General features: G+C 41.2%; 4 protein-coding genes across 6 annotated transcripts; 3 read left to right on the top strand and 1 right to left on the bottom strand.

Annotated features, from left to right (window-relative positions):
* Window positions 1-1,731: 1,731 nt before the first annotated feature.
* pbk (PDZ binding kinase) lies at window positions 1,732-6,140 on the top strand. Its single transcript, XM_061753916.1, has 7 exons — window positions 1,732-1,996; window positions 2,913-3,053; window positions 3,125-3,264; window positions 3,667-3,836; window positions 4,140-4,269; window positions 4,338-4,526; window positions 5,356-6,140. The coding sequence occupies exons 2-7, from the start codon at window positions 2,914-2,916 to the stop codon at window positions 5,556-5,558; spliced, it is 972 nt and encodes a 323-aa protein (XP_061609900.1). The 5' UTR covers window positions 1,732-1,996; window position 2,913; the 3' UTR covers window positions 5,559-6,140.
* Window positions 6,141-6,152: 12 nt separating this feature from the next.
* esco2 (establishment of sister chromatid cohesion N-acetyltransferase 2) lies at window positions 6,153-11,428 on the bottom strand. Of its 2 annotated transcripts, none has more exons than XM_061753902.1 (15): window positions 11,272-11,428; window positions 10,482-10,544; window positions 10,243-10,406; window positions 9,890-10,160; window positions 9,308-9,542; window positions 9,135-9,238; window positions 8,830-8,935; window positions 8,671-8,752; window positions 8,349-8,391; window positions 8,026-8,128; window positions 7,822-7,953; window positions 7,634-7,723; window positions 7,228-7,371; window positions 6,766-6,950; window positions 6,153-6,556 (listed from the first exon to the last, which is right to left on the bottom strand). In XM_061753902.1, the coding sequence occupies exons 2-15, from the start codon at window positions 10,526-10,528 to the stop codon at window positions 6,424-6,426; spliced, it is 1,839 nt and encodes a 612-aa protein (XP_061609886.1). In that variant the 5' UTR covers window positions 10,529-10,544; window positions 11,272-11,428; the 3' UTR covers window positions 6,153-6,423. The 2 variants fall into 2 exon arrangements, with proteins under 2 accessions (XP_061609886.1, XP_061609887.1); XM_061753903.1 differs by having other exon boundaries at window positions 10,482-10,609; window positions 11,272-11,403.
* Window positions 11,429-11,855: 427 nt separating this feature from the next.
* ccdc25 (coiled-coil domain containing 25) lies at window positions 11,856-15,254 on the top strand. Of its 2 annotated transcripts, none has more exons than XM_061753926.1 (9): window positions 11,856-12,082; window positions 12,163-12,210; window positions 12,283-12,322; window positions 12,504-12,555; window positions 12,664-12,739; window positions 13,226-13,329; window positions 13,428-13,673; window positions 14,033-14,078; window positions 14,163-15,254. In XM_061753926.1, the coding sequence occupies exons 1-9, from the start codon at window positions 12,058-12,060 to the stop codon at window positions 14,231-14,233; spliced, it is 708 nt and encodes a 235-aa protein (XP_061609910.1). In that variant the 5' UTR covers window positions 11,856-12,057; the 3' UTR covers window positions 14,234-15,254. The 2 variants fall into 2 exon arrangements, with proteins under 2 accessions (XP_061609910.1, XP_061609912.1); XM_061753928.1 differs by having other exon boundaries at window positions 11,859-12,082; window positions 13,428-13,630.
* An 869-nt stretch (window positions 15,255-16,123) lies between these two features.
* LOC133468237 (cholesterol 24-hydroxylase-like) lies at window positions 16,124-22,660 on the top strand. The gene is made up of 15 exons (XM_061753906.1): window positions 16,124-16,357; window positions 16,463-16,540; window positions 16,624-16,705; window positions 17,045-17,118; window positions 17,213-17,299; window positions 18,105-18,243; window positions 18,317-18,430; window positions 19,480-19,642; window positions 20,206-20,271; window positions 20,766-20,838; window positions 20,927-21,011; window positions 21,226-21,336; window positions 21,414-21,502; window positions 21,948-22,014; window positions 22,118-22,660. Exons 1-15 carry the CDS (start codon window positions 16,209-16,211, stop codon window positions 22,268-22,270), a joined length of 1,530 nt encoding a protein of 509 aa, XP_061609890.1. The 5' UTR covers window positions 16,124-16,208; the 3' UTR covers window positions 22,271-22,660.
* Window positions 22,661-23,770: the final 1,110 nt, after the last annotated feature.

Consider the following 23,770-nt stretch of genomic DNA (forward strand, 5'->3'; position numbering starts at 1 on the left):
TGAGCTTGCTTCTTGCTGGTAACGTTCCTTGATTGACAGCCCCGAGGTGCAATTACACTTATGAACGTTTCCACATGTGACGCACACGTGCTTACATGTGACGCTGACAACTCTGTTAACCAGCACCAACTTTTTGGGGGGGATTTCATGTAATCCAATAATATTTTAATACAATAAAAAAAACTAATTTCTGTGAAAAGTACCAAGAGAAAACTATTTTGTGGTTATTTTGTACACAACATTACAAAAATCTTTGTAATGTGTTTTGTAATATGGAAAAAAAGCACTTTATCACACTGTACTTCAATTAAAAAAACCACACAAAAAAACACAACAGTTTGTGCATCGTCATTAATTCTTCGTGGCGCCTTCTAGTGTGTGTGACCAAGCATAATACAATCATTCAGACAAATGAAGTTTTACTCAACGCCATAATCTGCAGTACTACTTTTTTTTGGTTTTTTTCCCCCCACAGAGGATAAAGAATATTTGCCTGTGAGTATTGTTATATTGCCTGTCTACATATGTTGCTGCATTGTTTGTTGCCTCATTGTCTACAGAATATGGACGCGTGTTTATCATGGTTCATCGAGAGTGTCTTTCTCGTTTTAACGTGAATATACTGTACATTCAAATATACATTCCAATATCCTGTTTCATTTTCTCTTGTGTTAGGTTCACTTTTCACCTAATGTTTAAAATTCATGACAGTTTTATGGCAGTTTACGGCCTCGGGGCACGTTCCAAACTTCCCTTTGAGATACCCAACATTATGTCGTAAATTCTCTCGTCCATTTATTGATTCACTGCACCAGGGCAGTAATATTTAATTTTATAATAAAAAATGGAATGTGAAGCTGCCACAAGAAATATCTCTTCATTTGCTGTGCAGGCGCAGGCGCATTTGTAAGGCTAGCAACAGGTTTCATTTGATTTGGTTACATAGACTGCGAGAGGCCACTTCGTTGCGTACACCTGAATCAATTTGTATGTCAAGGCGCCAATGTAAAGCGTGCAGAGGCCATTTTGATGTCTCAGGATTGGAAGCATAATAAATATAAATAAATAAAATATTATAACCCATCTTCGTGTTATAGAGCACACCGCGACATGTGCCTGTGTTGACTGCAAAACATGAGCGCATTTCCCCTCAGCAGGAATAAAAGAAGAATGGCGAGCCAAGACTGTTGTCACATTCATGCTCCTCGGCCTTGAAGGAAGAGTTCTGCCCGGGCCGAAGGTGACTAGAAGGGGACAAGATGTGCTGTGTGACAGAGGAAAACATGGAGGTCAGTGCCATTCCTTGGCATTCAGCAGACAAATGTATTCATTAAAATACCAAAGTGTGCTTATTGTGTTAAGTTGGTCAGTGATTGATGACTTAATGACAGTGTTGTCCTGATAGTACAGCTCAAAGAGAACAAACCATCCCAAACACTTAAGACACAGTAACACGTCCAACTATTGTTATTACTGTCAAGTCATAAAAACTCACAAAACTACACTAGACTGAAGAATAACATCATAAAAACACTGGCATGGCTTGCACTGATGATCCTTTTCAGAGTTTATGAAATAATGCATGACTGTTGGCAAAGCAAAGGGCTGATTTTCCAAGTTGAATTGTGATTGAGAATGTGTTTGCTGTGATTTGTCTTTAATGTGTCTATCGCAACGTCACTGACCTCTGGTGGAGCAAATTTGTATTACAACTACGGCGAGTCAGAAGAGGATTAATTTTTTCGGTGGAATTGATTTCGACACACGTCAACAACCTACATAAGTGTTTGGGAAATGAGTAAAGAATATAAATAAACATCACACATGATTCAATAAATATTAATTTGTGAAAGGTTAATACCGCAAAGCTTTTGCTTAAGAAACATCCGCGTGTTTTGTTATTTCAAGGCTTCCGTCGACGGTTGTCGATTCGTCGTCGACATTTTTGAAAGTTCGGCGCGATTATTTTGCCCTCTCAACCATTGTGAAAACACAGGTAAGGTTACGGTTTTATTTAACTGGAAAAAAATAGAACTTCTTGAAATAGGATATGCTAAAACGCCACTTCTCGTTGACGTTCGCTGTATTAACTTGGGTTTGGACTCGTCGTCCAGGCAGTGTTAGCTTCATTGCTAATGGCTAGCATCAGCTGTTATGACGTCTTGCTACGTTTTTGTGTGTTTCAGATTTATTCTTTTCAATCCGTGGGGAATGTAATCAATACTTAATGAGTCTTTAAACCCCGCCAAGTGAAGTAAATCTAACAGCACAAAGACATCAAGCTAAGTCTCATTTTGCCTTGCGTCACATATTTAACTGCAATTTCAATGCTCATTTGTGTGTTATAATAATAATAATGGGAGCTTGAGAGAACAACACGAAAAAGACAAACGAGAAAATAAATTAAACATGCCAGAGTTAATCGTCATTGGGTTCTGAGGGTGTGTTGTGGGGCGTTTATTCCCCCCCCCTTCCCCTTAAACATTTATTTCAGGCAATGGCATTTTACAATGGAACACAAGGAGATAATATTCTGCAAATAAGGGACTGTTCAACTCCAAATCCAAAAATGTTTTTGTTACAGTAGGACATAAATTATCAACTGAGACGCCTAAATGTTGCGTGATTGTAATGTTAGAAGCAACAGATGCTATTCATAACAATTACATACCAACAAAGGCAAGAAGAAAATGGAGTAAATGCCAGCCATGGTAAAATTAGTACATACCAACAATGGTAGAAAGGGAAAAAGTCATGTCAACTATGCCACTAACTGTAGTAGACAATGTTCTTACAAAGTTTCAGTGGGATCTAAACTATTGTAATTGTGACCATTGATGCCAACAGACACACAAAAGCTTTTTCGAGCACTTCGAATTTTGTTAATTATCCGTGTGGCTTGTATTCGACAGCATGGCCGAATTCACCTCGCCCGAGACGTCCAGAATTAGGAGTGTCGGAAGCGGAGGAGGAACCCCCATCAACATCCCCGCTTCGCCGTTCATGAAGAAGCTCGGCTGCGGGACGGGAGTCAGCGTCTACCTGATGGACAGGCGAGAAGTGGCCTTTCATGCCGTCGCAACGTTAAACTGACTCACTCACTAACTCGTCAGTTTGATTCTAGAGTGGGGAAGATCAACGCGTCGCCCTGGGCCATCAAGAAGATCAACAGCAAATGTGCCAGCAAACAGGCCGAGGTCTACCAGAAGCGTTTGGAGCAGGAGGCCAAGGTCCTCAAGGGAATCCACCATCCCAACATCGTTGGTAAGTTAAATAAAAAAATAAACCCTTCACACATGGAACAATATTTGGTAAATGGTATGGTAAATTTACTGTTTACCATATTTGGTAAGTTGTCAGCGTTCAAAATTCACATCAAATTCTGTGTCATGAAACAGTTACAAGAGAGAGTTTTTTTTATTGGGGGGGGGGGTGAAATTGTGAACAGTTTTACAAAAGTCATTTTTTTTAATTCAAGTAATTATTAGGCACATTGCACTAATTTTACAGCAAAATTTGAAACAATAGTTTACAATGAAGCAAACAAACAAATAGCCTGAACTCAGCTAATATTACCACCATTTATTGTAAGTGTCCTATCGAAGTTTGTACATGTACAAAATCTGTGCTGATGACTGACCGAATGCGTGTGCGGTGAACCTGCAGGGTTCCGGGCGTTGGCCACGGCCAAAGACGGCTCCGACTGTCTGGCCATGGAGTTCGGAGGGGAGCAGTCACTCAACGACCTCATCGAGAAGCGCAAAGAAGACGGCCTGCAGGCCTTTCCCGCCGCCGACATTGAAAAAGTGGCGCTCCATGTTGCCCGTGGGCTGCAGGTAAAAAAAAAACATGTTGACTAGTGTTTATTTATTAATACAAATTGTGTTATTTGTTTGTTGTGCTGCTGACTCCTTACTGTTCCACTCCAGTACTGTAGGTGGCAGTAATGTGCATTACAAAGTGGCTGCAAACTGCCACACTGGAGTCTTTTAAAAAAAATAATCATAAAATGCATTTTTAAATAAAAAAGTAAAAAAAAAAAAATTAAGTTAAAATGAATGATAATTACATATATACAGGTATGTATTATAAAGAATTTCTGATAGCAATTCAACGTGACACCATGTTCTGGTGTGCAGTATCTTCACAACGAGAAAAAACTGCTGCACGGCGACATGAAGTCTTGCAACGTGGTCGTCAAGGGCAACTTTGACGCAATCAAGATCTGCGACGTGGGCGTGTCCCTCCAGCTGGACGAGAACATGACAGGTAGCGCGACACCGTGGGCACACAATGTGTGCTTTCACACATAACACAAAGAGACTCGTGTTGGACAGTGTCGGACCCCGAGGCCGAGTACATCGGGACGGAACCCTGGAACCCCAAAGAGGCCTTGGAGGCGGGCGACATCACAGACAAGGCCGACATCTTCGCCTACGGGTTGACCCTGTGGGAGATGATGACCCTGGCCATGCCTCACATGGATCTGCTGGAACATGATGAGGAGGAGGAGGAGCAGGATGAAGGTGAGATGCTTTGCGAGACAATGTGGGAAGATGAAAAAAGCCGACGAGGGGAAGCAGCGTGTGGCTCGTTGGCATTATTTGTACGTTGGTCATCACGAGGCGTCTCAGTGTTTAGCAAGAGCACAGCTGCTACCGTGTTAGTCCGAATCGCGAGTATGCGGCGGTCCACTGTATACTTATAGTATATTTTTTAACTTTTTAAAAATATTTTAGAAATTTTATTTTAATTTTGACAAATGTATTTATACAAAAAATAATCAGTGGATATAAAAAGTCTACAGACCCCTGTTCAATTGCCAGGTATTTGTGATGGAAAATAATGATCGAGAAATATAATATGACTTGTAACTTGTACAACTCAATTGAAAAAAGGAGTAATTTTTTTTGAAAGTGGAAAATAAAAATAAATGAACGTTTGCATAATTTTGCACACCCTTTTAGCCTAGGGGTGTGGCTGTGCTCAGAATTAAGCAGATTCAAACTCATGTTAAGAGTTAGCACACACTTGGCACCATTTAAAGTGCCTGATAAACCGCAAATGGAGTTCTGATGTTCCAGTAGGCTTTCCCTGACATTGGCTTTCTAGACACCTGAAGGTTTTGTGCCAACATGGACTGCTATGTGGTACTGTTTATAATTCCCTCCACCTTGACTAAGGTGGCAATAATAAATATAGCTTATATATTTTTGTCATTATAACACTCACAAACATTGATGAGTGTCAATCACAAGCATAATATTGTTTAGTGACTTGGAACCGGGTGTGCAGAAGTAACCAGCGTTCATGAGCCACATGCTGCTTCACCACTCCTTAATCTTCCCCTCTCAGACGAGTCGATAGAGGCGAGCTTCGACGAGGACGCCTACTACGCCCGCCTGGGCACACGGCCGCCGCTGGACCCCGAGGCGCTGGGCGAGTCCTACAGGAGGATGCTGGAGCTCTTCTACGTATGTACCGAGGAGGACCCCGAGAGGAGACCCTCGGCCGCGCAAATCGTGCAGGCGCTGGAGGGCAACGCCCCGCTGGACTAAAACAAGAGCAGCCTCTGAGATTTGAGCGTCCCGACGACATCGCTTGTAAATGTTTCATTGTGCTGGTTTGTTATCCCTGTACGCTGTTAAAATACATTTGCCTGCATAGCTTACGTACTTGTCACTTCATTAAATACACCTTTGGTAGTAGCCAAACAAATCTACGCTTACAAACATAACTCTCAGTTTAGATTCATGCTGTCAGAGAACAATTCAGTTAATACTTATTTGTAGTTTGCAGCGACATACAGTATTAGAAATATGGAATACCTCTTCATGTCAATTTCTAAATCTTTACCAAAGGAGCAATTTATACTGCTCCAGTCTGATTGAATTGACCACCGGTACCTATTTTTCTGCCACACTGACAAAATGTTAACCTGTTGCAATGTGCTACACTTGGTGTGTTCTTAAAGCAGATTTTCTATTTTGTATGTGTGCAGTCGTTTTTTTCCTCACTTTTTCCACTTTTAAATGACCTTTCCTGCAGTGTTGTTTTTAAGATGCTTTTAATGATGTAAAGCACATTGAGTTACATTGTGTATGAAATGCACTATATTAATAAATTTGCTTTGCACGTCATTTTGTCCAAAATTAAAGTTCAGCAGGTTAAACTGCAACATTTATTAAACCTTTTTACAACAAAATCCTCCCAAAAACACATTTTACCCTTCAAAATGACAGGAAAAGAGTTGATCAGCTAAAAAAAAAAAAAATCATAATGTAAAGTCATTTCTGTATAAACATCTGCATAAAACTATAGCAAATATATAACACTCAGGTCTGAGCTCAAAAACTCGACTGTAAAAACCAAAGTCCGAGACATTCAGAGTCAGTGTAACGACTGCTTGCGCGTTCGGTCCCTTCAGCCGATGAAGTTGTAGACGAGAAACGTGGGCGTGCCGCAGTACGCCGTCGCGAACTGCTTGCCGTCGGGCGTCGGGTCGGAGAAGGCGATTTCCTCCTTTGTCAGGTGACTGCCGTACATAAAGGTGCTCCTTGAATGATAGGAAAAGTAGTTGTGACCATGGATGCCAGTTTAACACATTTGTTGCTAGATTTAGCAACTTTTTCAGACCACCTCGCAAATACTGTGTAATCTACGACTTTGTCATATGCAATTAAGCAATGACATCATCACGCAACATCCCCAAAACGTTAACTGGCAACACCGGTCGTGACCGAGGCCACAAAAATGGCCGCCTACCTGACGGTGTCCAGCATGCGGCGAGCGACGCCCTGACGGCGGGCCAGGCTGAACACCCACACGCGACTGACGCCGCACAGCGCCTTCTCCGCCGCGGTGGAGCAGCACCACGCCCGGTGCCGGTCCATGAAGTCGTCCTTGGTCATGTCCTTGTGCTGATCCGGGTGCTCCAGCACTCTGAAGGCCTACGGCACACGAGCGGAAGTTGCTCTTCCACATCAAACTCATGCAAGCGCGCCCCCCTCAGTGGCCTTTAAAAGGTCGAAAAAGTCTTAAATCTAACGGGAGAAGCCATAAAAGGTATTACATTTGATCACAGTGGCCTAAAAAAAAAAAAAAAAAAAAAAAAAGTCTAACTCTTAAATTATTTCAAAGTTGACTTGAAAGGGAGCAGAAAAGGAACTCGTCCAAGTATTCCCATAAAGTCGGAATGGAAAAATGATCCGAGCTCTAATTGCTTACCTGTCGTATGGATTCTGCGACCAGGCAGCCCACCACCATCCGATCCGTGTTGACGAACAAGTAGGTCTTGGCCTGCGAGGGTCTGCTCAGCGTCACCTGCTGAAAGCCCAACTCGCCGTCTGCGATGCGACGTACCTCCTCTGCCTGAAAAACAACATCGCATAAAGTTTGTTGCCATTTTCAAAACAGTCTGAGTTTCCACTGTATCAATATGCATCATGGCCTCTATGCAGTCCACACTGCTGTGTGTTGAGATGAAATTAATTGCGCCCCGTGCCTACACGACTTCAAAATGCAACTAAACAACATTCTGGTTAATGTGAGCTACAGATCAATCAAATTCAGTTTATACAACAATCCGTTATTGGCAACCGATGAGAGGTGGCTGTCTCGAGTTGGAAAGTACCTTTTTGATGGCATACTTGGGATCATCCGGCATGACCATGATGATCTTTCCGTCCCAGAACTCTGCCACCACCCTCTCCTTCTTCCAACCCTGGGAAAAAAAAAAAAAAACAATAAAAAAATAATAAACAGGAAGTCTTGACAAGTCTTTTTCCCATGTTCAATGTTCTCCTCCTCTGTCAAGATTACCACAAACTTGATGGAGTCCAGGAGGCACTGGTGGAACTGCTCGTGCTGGAAGTTGTCCTCCGGGTTGTCTGCGCTGTACACCATCCCGCACGATCCGCAGGTGGCGGCGCCAAACTGCTTCTGGCCGGCGTCCTGGTGGGGAAAGCGCCAAACAAAAAGTCAAGCCAACACGGCGGCGGTACGGTCGGGAAGAAGACGACGTACGATGATGAGCTGGTCGCAGTCGTGCTTCTCCTTCCTCTTGCGGACGGGTCGCTCTTTGATGGACGACGAGGGCTGAGTCGGACCAGCGGGGGCGCTCTTGGGCCTTCATTGTCACACAGCGGAGATAGATTGTTGGATTATCCAGTCATCCATTTTATATAGCCAACATTGGGAGAGAGGTGTGGTACAACCTGGACTGCCAACACCAGGGCACATATACACTCATGGCTAAAAACACCAGTGTTTTTAGCCATGACTGTATAAAAAGAAAGCCCACTTGACTGTGACATGAAATCAAAAAAAAAAGAAAAAAGATGTCTCACCCTTTGGAAGTGGATCCAAAAATGGGATACACAGCAGTAGATACTGGAAGGGGAAAACATTTTTGGTTAATTATGACAGGATGCAGCACAGCAAAAGGTACTGGAATACTAGATTATTCCACCAAAAGGAAGTTTTTTTTTTCATAAAGGAAGAAAACGTGGATATTATAATGACAAAAGCTTTCACTCCTCAGGGAAGATTTTCTACATGATGGGGAGCACCATCGCAGTTCTAGGGCATCCTAAAGGTGTTCTTTCACAACAAACGGTGTTTACTAATTCTCAGTACTTTGCTCTGTAACGCGTATTTCTTTGCCCTTACCTTGAGACGGTGTGGACTCGGAGGAGGTAGCATTGCTGGGACTTGGGTCGCTGAGGTCAATAACTAGCTTGGAGCTGTCATCCTGGTCAAGACAAGTAGTTCCGCGTTAAAAATGTCATTAAATTGAATTTAGACGCATTTAATGCTACGCTCAGCAACCTGAGAACCGAAGGACGAGGCTCTGGATGTCCGAATCGGAGTCCTCGTCAGCAGGATTTTCAGCTCCTTTGTGAGCCGGTATTTCTCGACCAGGGCTTTAGGGGAACTGAGGGGGAAAAAATGGTTGGGTAGCCGACTGGGGCATAATTCGGTGAATTTCAGAGTATGTTTAAGCTCCTTAAAAGGAGATGTACCAGTAGCAGCCATAACAGTAAGAATTAAAGCAGTAAGCAGTGATGAACATGCTCAGGGTTTTGAAGCTTTCCTGGTGCTCATAATCAAGTGTACATTAGCTTTCAAATCACCTCAGCTGCTTCACCGGCAGTTCGCTCACACAGTCGAACAATTCCACCGGGTCAAACTTCATCCTGGGCGGCTCTACTTTCTTCTCCACGGGCTGGACGGTGGTCTGAAGACCACACAAAAACAAAAACATGTCCAGTTTCAAAATGGAACTTGACCTCGCGTCCGTCGTTACCTCTCCGGGATGTTTCTGCGTTTGCTTCCTCTTCGGTTGGGCGGCCGCCCCGTGACTCTTGGACTTGTCCGTTTTGCCGGCAACTTGGCGTTTGGCCTTCTTGTACATGGAAGAAGGCTTCTTGGCCGTGCTGAAGAAGGCGGCGCCCACAAAAATCTTGGCTTTGGGCTTCTTCATGCTACTGAAAGTGATGGTGATGGCCTTTTTGGGTTCAGACCCCTTGTCCTTGGCATTGCTTTAGAAAAAAGATAAAAATATGAAGAAAAAAAAATTATAACATTATGCAGTTCAGAAAATGTGGCCAATATTTGCACTGCCCCTTAAAACACATTGACTGCCATTGACGGCTTTAGAAGTCAAATATCCATGTTAACTGGGAGGGCTGGCAGTGAATGAGATTTATTAAGTGGCACACCTTTCACTTGAAGAGAAGAGATTCATATTTACATTTAAAACATCACAAGTCACCTTATTGACCATATTTCTAATTGTCAGTTATTCTTTACACTTCTACGGTGCAGTTTTATTTGCCGCGGCAAATAACGAGACCGCCGTCTTTTGTGTTCCACGTCCTGCACAAACCTGCTCCAGTTCATCTTGGACAGCTTGATGGTCTTGGCGGTGGCAGCGTAGCTTTTGATGTTGGAGCCCGCTGCCCCCTTGGCTTGCTTGCCTTTCGCCATCTTCTTGTTTTTGCGCTGCGCTTTTTTGGCCTGGCCTGGAGGGGAAGGAGGCCGAGGCAGAGGGAAAGGACGAGATTCCTTGACTGCCTTCCTCTCCAGAGGCGTGAGATAGACGCTCTTCTTTGGCCCGTAGAAGGAACACGTCGCCACTGCCGACTTGAGCGGAAAACCTAGGGAGAATCGCGGACAGAACAGTTGTTAAAATAGCAGATTCCACCTTGAACTTTTCCCTTCCTCCGACCGGGTTGTTACCCGCTGCTTTACGAGGAGAGTTCCTCGGCGACGGACAGTTGTCTTTGTCCAAACACCCGTCCGGCGACGGACAGTTTTCTTTGTCCAAACACCCGTCCGGCTTCTTCCTGGGAGATCTCCTCTTGATGGGGGACGCATCCCCCTCGCTCTTCTTGGCCGGATGACTGCCAGGAGAAACACGCACATCAGATTCAACACAAACAGTGTGTGTGTCCACAAAATGCTGTTAAAAGCCTCACCCGTCCACAGACGACAGCTTTCTCTTTCGAGTGCTCGTGCGCATCATTTTCTCAATCCTTTGCCTGCATGTGGACAATTATTATGGTCATTTAGAGCAACGATACCACTTCACTCACATAGGAGCCCACTGTCATTGACAAAGGTTACATAATCGGCTAGTCAAAACTTGGTTGCACAAAAGCACAACTTAAAGATGACAAAGATCAATGCAATATCTAACTGTGGGGGGATTAAATGGATTTATCAAATTGTTAAATACAGCCGAAGTGAACGTTAAGAGAAACATTCTTGGCAGACGTTAGGTTAAAAAAAAAAAAATAAAAAAAAAAAAAAAAAAAACACTTTCAAGACATTTGAGCGTTTCACGTGTAATTGTCAAATTCTGGACGGGGCTTCGGTACGACCGGGTAAGAACGTTCAAAAATGTAACAAAACAACAGATGAGGGATCGTTTGTTGGTTTTAACCTAATGTTAGTCCCGAAAAGAAAGCGAGAGAAGACTTTTACGAGATACCGTGACTACATAAAAATGCTAACGCGTTCACGATATCAAAGCTTGCCGACGATTAGACATGGCGGGATAATTCCATGAAATAAAATCCATCATCTGCCTCCCATGCAGAGCGTTTAAAGCATCCAACACCCCCACAATGACTTGAATTGAAGTTTATCCCTCACCTTTACTATTTTAAAGTTAATATTTCGAATAAATCAATAAAGGCTTCCAAGTAAGATAGTTTGCTAAAACACTGCAATCTCAAATGGCGAAACTAAAGTGGGATATCTTACCTAAAACGCCTTTAAAGTTGCAGATGAAAAATGACAACTTTTAGTGGCGTAAATGCGTTGAAATATGGTCGAAAATTCCGGACGCGGCCGGTTCTCCTTGCCCGCGCTTCCTCGATATGTTTTGAAGGGCGCGCGCCAGACTAAAACGGAAGCGGTACTTCGCGGGAAATACCACAATAAAACACCATCGGGCGTTCATATGGAAAAATAAAATATTAAGAATGCCAAAAATCATCATTAGCTTTAAAATATATTATTCGTCACTTTTTAAAAGGTGAAAAAACGAAATAGAACACACTAAACCTCGCTAATATTACGAGTAATATTACGATTAAAAATGTATTGTGATGAACTTAAAATAGTGCATCCTTTGGGTCTTCCGGGCTTTTTTTTTTTTTAGACCAGTGCGAGAATTTATAAAACTGGTCAGGTGATTTATTTGAAAAAAAAAAGAAGGGCGATAATGATTATAATCGTCGAAACATCACAACTGTAAGCTTTAAAATGTGTGCGAAAACACAAAATCCTGTGACACACACTCAACTTTAATTATTGGGGCAACGTAGACTATTGCTTCCGGGGGCCTTCCTTGCCGGATAACAACTTCCGAGGTCAACCTTTCCGCTCCATGCGCGAAGTGACAACAGCAGTCAGTCAGGAAATAGTTCCACTTTTTAAACCAACGGTTTTTTTTTGTTGGCTAGGTACACTTTGACGTTCGTATTTCGTGATTTACTCACTTTTTTTTAATGTTTACTTTTTTTTTCTAATTTGAATCTTTTCAAAATGGTGTTTTACTTCACAAGTGCCGGTGAGTTGGTATCAGGTCTTACTAGCCCGGTTAGCTCCCGTGTTTGTGCTCACAGTTTGTGGTGTCTATTGTCGTCTCAGTGGCGGAGCCTCCTTACACCATTTACATGGGAAAAGACAAGTATGAAAGTAAGCTTACGCACACAATAGTTGTCCTTTTATTGTTATAATTTTCACGTCATCAATTAACGTTCCACCCAGACGAAGATCTTATCAAGTACGGCTGGCCCGAAGACATCTGGTGAGTTCCACCACAAGCAAAATAATCCGACATATTGTCAAAACTCTGATGTTATTCGGTTGTGCAGGTGTACCAAATGTTGTGAGAATACAGAAACAGGTGCCTCTTGCTCAACCTTTTTCAATGAAACTTCTTGAATACATTTCAATTTTTTACGTTTTAATATTTGCTTTTCTGACAGGTTTCACGTGGACAAACTGTCCTCAGCTCATGTTTATCTCCGCTTGCCAAAGGTAAACACGGATTAAAGTATGTGGTCAATGATTATTTATTTTATAATATGGCATTTTTTTTTTTTTATATCGTTACATATTTCCTCAAATGCTGTTTGTCTGTTCTAGGGTGTGACTATCAACGATATTCCTCCGGAGGTGTTGATAGACTGTGCGCAACTGGTGAAAAACAACAGCATTCAAGGTGTGAACAGCGTAGAAATATACAAATATTACGTACAGATGTTCACAATATTTCCTCAAAGAGTGGCCCTCTTAAATAGGGTTTAAATCAATAAAATAACGTAAAACGGACATATATTCTTGAGCATCTGCGAAGAACGACTATATTACTGCTAAGGAATTGTGACGTTGCCTGTCTGTTATACTGCCCCCAGGCGGCCAAAGTGTGCACACCAGTAGGAGCTTCAATACTATTGTATTGAAGCAAAAACTGTTTCTTTGAGGGGGATTTCCAATGATGTCACTACAATTTCACAGGGTTAATTTTTTATTATTAAAGAAAATGCTTGTTTTTTTTTTGGGGGGGGGGGGGGGGCTACAACGGATGAATGGCATTTTCATTCATTTCTATGGAATAAATTAAACTCCTATGTCAAAGCACCACTGTATTGGATTCAGTTGTGTTCCTAATGAAGTGTCCAGTGAGTGTGGATTTGTGTGTCGCCAGGCTGTAAGATGAACAACCTCAGCGTGGTTTACACGCCGTGGGCCAACCTGAAGAAGACCGGGGACATGGACGTGGGACAGATCGGCTTCCATCGACAGAAGGAGGTCGGAGGATCGAGAGTCCTCGTCGCCACCTCGGTGTTTGGCGGCCTCCGAGTTTGTAGTCGACGGCTGGCGTTTGTGTGTGTGTTTCGTCGCTTCAGGTGAAGACGGTGGCCGTGGAGAAGAAAGTCAACGAGATCGTGAACCGGCTGGAGAAGACCAAAGAGGAGCGCTACCCCGACCTAGCGGCCGAGAAGGAGTCGAGGGACCGAGAGGAGCGCAACGAGAAGAAAGCTCAGCTGCAGGAGCAAAAGAGACGCGAGAAGGAAGAGCAGAAGAAGAAGAAGGAGATGGATGAGCTCAAGTCAGTGCGCATGCTCTCGCCCTTTACAAGAGGAGAAAACAAGGCACTCAACCGTCATTATTCAGATTTTCTCAAACAAAATAGGAATGAAATGCATTTTTACAATGACATTTTTTTTTTCATCTCATGAAATTTAAACAGATCTCCACAGTGAAATATATATATATATTTTATTTTAATGTTTTTTGTTTTACCAAATACAGCAATGTATAAATACATTTTAAAAAAGTGCATGTTCTAAAAATATTTTTTCAACAAATGGATTTAATTCATGACTAAATGTATTTTCACAATATTGTATTTCAATATTATGGCTAATTTTTTCCCATCCTGTTGTATAAATATTGTTCCCTTTTGAGTTACTTTGACTTCTTATTGCGTGTTGTCGTTTCTGTCAACCAGGTGCTACACTTCGCTGATGAAGAGCGAAAACATGCAGACCAACGAGGTGAGCGCGCACGCTGACAGGCTACACGCTAACGCGCTCGCACACGTACGCGACGCTAATATCTGACAATGCGTATCTCGGCAGGACGGCTACGATTCCGACGACTTCATGTGAGGAGGACGTTGGTCACGACACGCATTGAAACGAAACGTTAGGGGGGAAGAAAAAAAAACAAGGGGGACAAACGGAGCAGTGACAACCCTGCCCCAAGCTAACATGGCCGCCGTGCCCTGGATGGAGGACGCCCGTTCAACATAGATGTGAAGACTCGATATGGCGACGTGTCTACGTGGCGGCCATATTGGGGACGTTCCCATCAAAGGCATTGGACAATGAAATGAAGTCGTAACTTGCTTATTACTCAACCGATTTTCACGAGGTTTATTTTTTTATTTTATTGTGTGAACGCCAAAGCGTGTGCTGTCAGTCCGTAACATTTTGGAAAAAAGAAAACGCCCCCCCCCCCCCCAACATAGTTTTAACACGTGAAAAGTGTTGTGTTGTGATTGTACGCCGTTGTACGCAAAGCGTATGCGGCACAATGTACCGGCGTCCTTGGTCTTGTGGTTTTCTTGCCGCGCTGACGTCTTTGACCCGCCTAGCTTAGCGTTGCTGTAGGCACGCAGCTCAGAAGGGGCATCATACCTACTTTTTCAGCTCAATGGGACAAGCCGAGGACCGATTTTGAATTGATGTTCAGCTCTGACTGATTGGTTGCACTTTTTTTGTTGTTGTGGTCGTTGTTGCATGTCAAGAGTTTACAATCAGGGCTATTTTATTTGACAATACAGACTCTTTTCCCAGAAATAAATAAACTCAAAGCACCTGCACAGTTTATTGGAATATGTGCAAAATGTGGGCTGATTTTCTCACAGTATTAAAATTTTTTGAATTCCTGATTTTGTGGGTTTTATGAGCTGGAAGCCCAAATTATGTAAAAATAAACAAACAAATACTTGAAATTGTTTAAATTGTGGGCCCTGAATCTATAACCTATGAATGTTTAACATTTTGAATGGGATTATGGAAATACATTTTTCCATGATGATCAACTTTTTGGGAAACGGTCTGTATATCGATTATATTTTCACGTGTCTGTTTAAAATCTATTTTATGCATTTTCACAGCATTTTAGTTGAGAAAATACAATATAATACTTGTTCATATGATCAATGACATCTCATCTAATAGACTTTCTGTTAAATGTCTGATACATACACAGTCTGGCCTTTGTGTGAGGGGAAATTTAAACACAATGAGCATCATATTCCATTCATTTTCTATACCGCTTAACCTGTACAAGATCGTGGGCGAAAGGTTTCTGCACCTTCTCCTGCTCGCCAGGCAGTCGAAGAGCAATGACAACCATTCGCACCGTCAGTGACACACTCAGCATTATTATAGCTGTTGACAATAATTAATGAGTCACACAAGCCCAAAAGCAGTCGATAGAAGTACAAACGTAATTATGCTTCTTAATACTTCCTATTAGTGTAGGTTACGATCGCCATAAAGTACAATATCACGTGTTTGTACATTATTATGAAGTTACACGTAAATCAATTTTCTGTGGATTTATGTTGTGTATTTTTTCTTACTGGAATGAAATATGGTAACGTTACAATTGCCGTTACTAGCAGTGGCCACTGGATGTCAGTGTTGGACTTGTAATGTACGAGTACTAATAACTAACTAAAAAAAAAAAAAACGTACGAATAACGTACTTACGTTATTAGTTATTATTTTACAAATAAAAGCTAGGAGGGGCCGCATTGAGTCATTTTAAACTCAATTTTACGTATTAAAAAAAAAAAAAAAAGCAATACGTTAAACGTGTATAAACCTGAGCACGAGCTTTAAATACGTCCTCGTGGTCACGCTTTCACCAAGCAGAACTTACAAATATTTTATCACGTTATTATTTCGACCCGCATTTCACTGAACTAAATTTTCGGTGCTGGCGCTAAATCCACGTTTAAAAACAAAAAACAAAAACATGGCGGTAAACAAGCTGGCTGGTCGCATCCGTATGACGTCAAATCTAGGGAGTTATCACGGCCCCTCCCCTCTCGGAAACATCTTACCAACACCGACGAACTTTTTATCCGGACAAGTTTTGGCGATTCAAAAATGTCCCTTTTGTCTGTTGTTTTCACCCTGAGCGCTCACGTGCTCGGCTCGCTCTTGTTTGTGTTGTTTGTAGCCTTCCTCGGTTACTGCGCGTACCTCCATTATGTGCACCTGAAGTACGACCACATACCTGGACCGCCGAGGGAAAGGTAAGGGAGAAGAAACCAAACAACACAAACAAACAAACAAAAACACGTCCGTCGCTCGCCTCAGGTCACCACTAATAATTGTATTTTATTTTATTTTTTTCAAAGTTTTTTCTTCGGACATTCCTTAATTGTTTGGAGGACAATGAAAAACGACGACCTGACACATGACGTGTTTCTGAAATGGTAAACGTATTATTATTATTATTATTATTATTATTATTACAAATTTCCTGGTGACATTACCATTCGTGTTATTATGTTGGAAGGGCCGAGCGTTATGGATCTGTGTACAAGATCAATGTGTTGCATCACGTCCTTATCTTCGTTTCCTCCCCAGAGACCATCAAGGTAAAGTCAAATTGTTACAGATTTGCAAAGAAATATAACAAATATTGAGTTACGTATCAAATTTGAGTGAGTGCTTTCCAGATCTGTAACTATATTTTAAATACAACCTCGTATCATGGTCTAACAACGCCAAAATATGCTTTTTACAGTTGACTTGAAAAGGTCACTCATGTTCACAAGTCCAAAATGTCTTCCCGACAAGCCACGTTGAGTAACATATTAAATTAAAGCCCTTGGCGATGGCTTTCCAAGTACATAGCTGATATAATGACACCATTCCCCAAACTGTCGTTACAAAGAATGTTCATCTGCTAATCTCCATCTCTTCGACGCATTCAGGAAGTCCTGATGTCCTCCAAGTATACCAAAGACATGTTCCTCCACAAGCGACTCTTCAGCATGTTTGGTCAAAGGTCAATTGTGGCAACAGTAAACATAACCCAGATAGATAATAGACGATAAAACCTTGCAGTCTACATTTGTCTTACTGTTTGTGCCTTGTTGCAGGTTCTTGGGCAATGGCCTGGTAACAGCAAGGGACTATGATCAGTGGCATAAACAACGGCGGATCATTGAACCCGCCTTTAGCAGCCTGTGAGTTCTTTTTCTGTCATCTGTCCGACCATCAATGAATAACCACTGCTGTCTTTTTTTTTGTGTTTGTTTTTTAAATGTATTATATGAAAAAAGGGTGTAGCACATACAGCCTGTTTGGTAGTAAACCATATAAAACAATCACAGAAAGTGCACCAGATTCAAGTGTACCAAACTTTTTTTTTTTTTTTTTTTTTGCATTTCAGGGAATGAGCCACTAGCTTGATTTTTGCCAAGAACGTGGAGCTCAGATTCCCTTGTTTAAAGAAAGGAAAATGTACATGTATAAGCATTCAATGAAAATGTGCTGGACCTAAAAGTTAAATACAAATTTCACGCGCCAAAAAACGGTTTGAAAACTGTTCTAAAAGATCAAATGCCAGCGTATTATATTATATTCAAGCCACTGGAACGTTATGCAGAGTTTGAACATTTAATTTGGTGAGTCTGTCATGCACCACTAGAGGGAGCCTGCGTACCGCGAGTGGTACTAGTAGCATACTTTGAGAATCACAGTAATCTGGGTTCAGATCAACCACGAGTTATGGCACATGTCGTGCATGTCAGCCACCACATATTTGCAATTCGACATTTGCAAAAGTCGCCTATTTGTTTTTTTGTTTTTGTTGTTGTTGTTTTTTTTTTTTTTTTTTTACGGAAATCTAACCTCCGTTATTCACTGAAAAACTCAATTGCTCATTAGCTATTTTTGTGCTCAGGTCAAAGCAATGAAAGCGTTTGCTTTGGCGCCATCTATGTTGAAGTGAGTTGAGGAGCTTCCTACCGTGTGCTGACGCTTGTGCAGGTACCTGAGGAGTCTGATGGGAACGTTCAACGAGCAAGCCGAGAAGCTGATGACCAAACTGGCGGACATCGCCGACAAAAAGTCGGAGGCCCGCATGCTGGAGCTGGTCAACCGCGTCACCTTGGGCGTCATCGTCAAGGTCGGCCGCGTCTCGCCTAACGCACACAAAGAAATAGCGTCGGGCTTGTTGAAGCGTAGATTTGTTTGTTCAGGTGGCGTTCGGCATGGACATCGAGCTGCTGGAGAACGCGTCGTCGCCTTTCCCCGACGCCATCGAGACGTGCCTCAAAGGGATGGTCCACAACATACGGAACGCCCTCTTTCAGGTACGCGGCGCTGCAGCGCCAATCCACAAACAAACGCACCAAGAAATGAGTGTCAAGATTAAGATGTTCATTTCTAAATAAATACAAAAAACAGGAAATCATGGATAAGTACAGTCAAGAGCCATCAATGGGTAAATGTCTTTTTGAAAATAGCTCAAGAAATACTATCCCTAATGCTAATTAATTAATTAATTAATTAACGGAAATCAGTAAATAGCAATACAACATATACATTCATTGATTGATAACATTTATACCAATACAAATTGTAGTTCATTTAAAAAATATACTAATAAATTGGTTTATTAAATGGAAATAATAATAATGAATGAATCCCCAAAAGCACTGCAATTAATAAAATTCCAGTAGTTGTCGTCATGATTATAAATACATGGATTAATTAAACAAGATAGAGCAATGCAGTATTAAATTCCCTGGAAAAATAGTACATACAATAAATACATTCATTCATAAATGCATTAATATCAATATATACTTTAATTAGAAAGTATAAAGCGATAATCAATTAAAATAAAGATACATAGTGTATGAATGCCAATACATAAATACAAACAAAGACCAATAAATTAATTTAAAAACTTGAAACATCAATGCATACGTTAATCAGTAAAGGGGAAAAAGAATTACATAATCAATTGCAAAAGTAAGTACCAATAAATACATGAAATAAATGCATTGGATAATAAATACATTGATTGATTGAAAATTGAAGCCTTTTGTACTGCCTGTCTGAAAAGGAGGAGGAAGAAGTTGCAACTTAGCTGGGTTGTTACTTGAAATTCCTGAAAATGCTTGAATTGGAAATGTGCCATTGAATTTGTGCTCTTACGTATTTACAAATCCTCTCTTTGCCAATTTCTCCCGACTCTTCTGTCGTTACGTGGCCGTGACGTAATAGCGCTGAGCTCTCTTTCAATTGAACACGACAAACAATAATTATATTTGTACAGAGCCTGAAAATTCATCTTGAAAATTGCTTGAATGAAAACGCAAACGTGTGCCAAATAATCCCGGCGACTGGCTTCCAGTTCGATCCCAGAAACTGGGCCTTCGTGGAGGAAGTGCGCGCCGCGTGCAAACTGCTGCGCTCCACCGGCGCCGAGTGGATCCGCGACAGGAAGTCGGCCGTGCAGAGCGGCGGCGACGTGCCCAAAGACATCCTCACGCAGATCATCAAGTCGGCCGGAAAAGGTTCGGAAAATAGGACTTTGAAAGTTGTGCTTAATAGTTGGGACGAGAATCCGAAACCAGTTCTTTTCGAGTCCTTTTTGTCATAGCAACCACCTTTTTTTTTTTTTCCCCCATCAGAGTTGAAAAGTGGAATATATGACATGAGGTTATTACGGCCTTAAATAGTTAGTTCATTCAGAACATCACTGATATATATCTATATATTTTTTTTTTGCAATGACAGTTTGTTAAAAAAAAACAACTGTGGTGTTCAATAATGGTTTTTTTGTTGTTGTTTTTTTTTTTTTTTTTTTTACTTTCAACACTTCTGAATGAATCAGAATCTGATTCAGATTCATAATTTTTTATTTTTTTTAAAATAATAATTTCATGCCTTCTTTTGTCATTGGAACCCTTTTTTTTTTTTTTTTAAATGGGATAAGCGGAAAATGTGCAATATTTTTCCCAAAATGAGTTTAATATTTGACATTCGGTAATTCCAGCCTTGTTTGGGTCAATAATTCATAACATCGCTGGCTTTTACGCTATCATTTTAGGAGGCTTTTATTGATTTTGTATTTCAGAGGAAAGGATGACCAAAGAAGACGAAGAGTTCATGCTGGACAATTTTGTGACTTTCTTCATCGCCGGTGAGACTCGAATCCGATTGAAGTCATGCGGGCTGTTATTGTTGCCACGGTGACGCTCCTTGAATGACGTTCCCTCCCGATTAGCCAAATCTAGTGACACGAGAGGGTTAAAAAAGAAAAAAAGAGAAATGAACTCAGCTCACATGCTAACAAGCATATTTGGCTTCATATATTACTATCGATATTTATATTTGTATTATATTGTTATAGGCAGTGTTGGCAAGATGACTTTGGAAATGTAGTAGTTTGTTAGTTGTAATAATTTCAGTTGCTTTCTCAAAGTAGTATCATTACATTTGAGGACTTTTCATTTTGAATTCACGCATCAACAGGACCTTTGGATGTGGATTCCAATGCTACATTTTGTAATCCAAAAATGTGATACATGATTAGATTAACATAAGTATCATTAGCGTGATTTCAAAACTAGCTTGAAATGATGTTATTGAATGTTCCTGTATTTGTAAAGTGTCGATCATTTTCTGCTTATCCAGGACAGGAAACCACGGCGAACCAGCTAGCATTTTGCATCATGGAGCTCGCCAGGCATCCCGACATGCAGGAGAAGTGAGAAACGACAACAACAGCAGCAGCAGCAGCAGCAGCAAAATCTACTTGACTTGTTGTTTTCATTTTTTGTTTGTTGGTTTTGTAGAGCTCAGAAGGAGGTGGACGACGTCATCGGAATGAAACGAGAAATTAGCTACGAGGATCTTGGGCAACTTGTTTACCTCTCACAGGTACCCTGGCTTGAAATGCTACAAATCAAATGGAAATGTCCAAATCTTTTTGATTTGAATTTGAGAAACTCGGGTCTTTCACAAATATGCGGGGGTCCGCCGTATATGTATTCTACTGCCCCCTCCCCGCCCCCCGTTGGCCGCGCCAGCAGGAGCGGCACGAGGTCCATTGGATTGAAGCGGGAAATGGTGACGTGTTCTTCTTCACTTGAAGGTTCTCAAAGAAACTTTGAGGATATACCCGACAGCTCCAGGAACATCCCGCGATTTCGTCAACGACATCGTCATCGACGGCATCCACGTTCCGGCCGGAGCGATCTGTATCGTAAGGCATTGACATTTGCCCCCCACCCAAAAAAAAAAAGACGCATAGCAAAATCGTTTTTTTTGTGTGTAATTCAGCTCAGCTCGTACGTGTCCAGCAGATTGGAACGGTTCTTCAAGAATCCGCTGGAATTTAACCCGGATCGCTTTCACCCGGATGCTCCCAAGTAAGACTTTAAAAAAAAAAAAAAAAAGATTATTATTATTTTTTACTCGCAACGTGACAACTTCTTGTAATATTAACTTTTTTTTCTCGATTCTTTGCGTCTTTTTGTTCTTAACAATACCACTGCGATCACTTTTTATTCCGCCATTTCTTTTACAACTTTATTGAACATACACGAACAATTCAACCCCTGCCCAAAATGTATATTTATATCATTTTCCATGCACGATTGTGACTTCTTCAAATTTTAGCATCGTCATGTTGTTGTTTTATTTTCTCACAAAAGAATGTAGTGTATGTTATAAATTTGAAAATCTTTTTTTCTTTTTTCCTGCTAATATTTTTTTCTTTTATCGTCGCTTCTTGCCGCTAACTTTTTGATATCGACATTAGACAGGATTTGTCCTTTTCAAGGAATATTGAAATTATTTTATTTTTTTTACAAGGCCTTACTACTGCTACTTTCCATTTTCTCTCGGCCCGCGCTCCTGCGTGGGAAAGAACTTTGCTCAGGTGATGAAAAAAAAAAAACAACACAAAAAAACAAAATAAAAAAACAATAAAATTAGGTGTTAAAAAGCAATGCGGTGAGTACCTTGGTGTATTTTATCGACAGATGGAAGCCAAATTGGTGATGGCCAAGTTACTGCAGAGGTTCGACTTTGCGCTGACGCCGGGCCAGAGCTTCGAAATCCGCGACGTGGGCACGTTGCGGCCCAAGGGCGGCGTGGTGTGCGCCGTCACGCACAGGAAGCACTGCGGCCCGTGAACGCGCTGGCGCAAAAATGGCGGCGTCACGCCAAAGCACTTTTGAAAGGTACTCTTTATACCTTGGCCAGTATGCCGCTAAAGTCATTACCTGCGCCATATCGATCAATTTCTTCAAATATTGTCAAAACTAATCACTGAAATGATATTGTACTCTTAATAAAATACTCGTATGAATATATGTCATTTCTAGCATCCATCCTTCCATCCATCCATTTTCTGTAGCGCTTTATCCTCACAAGGGTCGCGGGCGTGCTTGAGCCCATGTTCGGGCGAGAGGCGGCGTACGCCCCGAACTGGTCGCCAGCCAATCGCATTTATAGCATATTATCCTTTTTTTCCCCTTTTTGCCTGTAATTCAATCATTTGCAATAAATGCATTTAAATGTAACGTGTATTTTTACTTGAATTATTTCAGAGGTGCAACAATTGATTAATCGACAACTCATCGATGATCAAATGAATCAACATCTATTCTGAAAACAATTTTTCTGGCATGTAAACCAGTAACTGAATCCTAATCAATTTGTGCCTTTTCATTTGGAAATAATATCCTCTTTCGGAATAAAGGGATGAACATGAATAGATTTTTGTTTATTTTTAGCCGATAATCGAAAAAGAAAATAATCGACAGATTCATCCATTATTAAAATAATTGTTAGTTGCATCCCTAAATTCTTTGAGCATTCCTGCATTTTTAGTCCTCCCACAATATTCCCGACTCACACGAGGTAGCGCTGCGGCCACAGCGTCTATTCCCTTCAATGACGTGTTGTGTCAGGAGAACAAAATGAGGTTAGTAGTTGCATTCGCACACAACGCAGCAGCGTTCACACCGGGCGCCGCAGGCTGCCTCTCCGCGACCTGGCGCTCCCGTGCGATGCCATTCACTCTGAACCCACGACGTGTGTACCAAAGTTAGGAATGTACCACTACGCCATCAGTGACACACTCGGTCTATTTACTGGAATTCACATTTGACAACCCAACAGCAGAAAGAAGTACAAATGTCATTCTACCCCTGAATATTTCCTATTTGCGTACATTAAAAAAAAAAAATCACGCCATGGAGATAAAATCGATCAAATCTTTCCTTTCTTTCAAATCCGCGTCAAACTTCAAAGTCAGCCGCTGTGCAATCAAAAACTCTAAAAAAAAAATAAAATAAATAAAAAGAATCCACTTTTAAGATAACCACACGAAATCTTTCAGTTTATTATGACTGAAACCAAAATCCAGTGCAAATCACTAGTTTTTGTTATGGACAAATATTGTCGCAATGCACACTAGAATCATATTTTGCACTGATAATAATAATATTCTTTTGATTCCGCATGTTTTATAGCGCATTAACTTTCTTTTCCTGTATTCCAATCAATTGCAATAAATGTCTTTAAATGTAATAAATGCATATTTTTATTAGAATTATTTAAATACAAAAAGTAAAACATTGATTGATTGATTTATTATTATTTTTTATTCCTCCCCAAATATTCCTGAC

Source organism: Phyllopteryx taeniolatus, chromosome 18, assembly GCF_024500385.1.
Source record: "Phyllopteryx taeniolatus isolate TA_2022b chromosome 18, UOR_Ptae_1.2, whole genome shotgun sequence".
NCBI lineage: Eukaryota > Metazoa > Chordata > Actinopteri > Syngnathiformes > Syngnathidae > Phyllopteryx > Phyllopteryx taeniolatus.

Bases quoted from the DNA above. Each gene is read 5' to 3' on its own strand.
- pbk (XM_061753916.1), top strand. From the start codon at position 2,914: ATGGCCGAATTCACCTCGCCCGAGACGTCCAGAATTAGGAGTGTCGGA. The intron at 3,054-3,124 runs GCGAGAAGTGGC...GTTTGATTCTAG, and splicing joins AGCGTCTACCTGATGGACAG to AGTGGGGAAGATCAACGCGT. The intron at 4,527-5,355 runs GTGAGATGCTTT...TTCCCCTCTCAG, and splicing joins GGAGGAGGAGCAGGATGAAG to ACGAGTCGATAGAGGCGAGC.
- esco2 (XM_061753902.1), bottom strand. From the start codon at position 10,528: ATGATGCGCACGAGCACTCGAAAGAGAAAGCTGTCGTCTGTGGACGG. The intron at 10,161-10,242 runs GTAACAACCCGG...GATTCTCCCTAG, and splicing joins CTCTCCTCGTAAAGCAGCGG to GTTTTCCGCTCAAGTCGGCA. The intron at 7,724-7,821 runs GTAATCTTGACA...TTTTTTTCCCAG, and splicing joins TGGACTCCATCAAGTTTGTG to GGTTGGAAGAAGGAGAGGGT.
- ccdc25 (XM_061753926.1), top strand. From the start codon at position 12,058: ATGGTGTTTTACTTCACAAGTGCCG. The intron at 12,211-12,282 runs GTAAGCTTACGC...CGTTCCACCCAG, and splicing joins GGGAAAAGACAAGTATGAAA to ACGAAGATCTTATCAAGTAC. The intron at 13,330-13,427 runs GTCGGAGGATCG...TCGTCGCTTCAG, and splicing joins GCTTCCATCGACAGAAGGAG to GTGAAGACGGTGGCCGTGGA.
- LOC133468237 (XM_061753906.1), top strand. From the start codon at position 16,209: ATGTCCCTTTTGTCTGTTGTTTTCACCCTGAGCGCTCACGTGCTCGGC. The intron at 16,358-16,462 runs GTAAGGGAGAAG...TTTTTTTCAAAG, and splicing joins CCTGGACCGCCGAGGGAAAG to TTTTTTCTTCGGACATTCCT. The intron at 17,119-17,212 runs GTCAATTGTGGC...GCCTTGTTGCAG, and splicing joins TTCAGCATGTTTGGTCAAAG to GTTCTTGGGCAATGGCCTGG.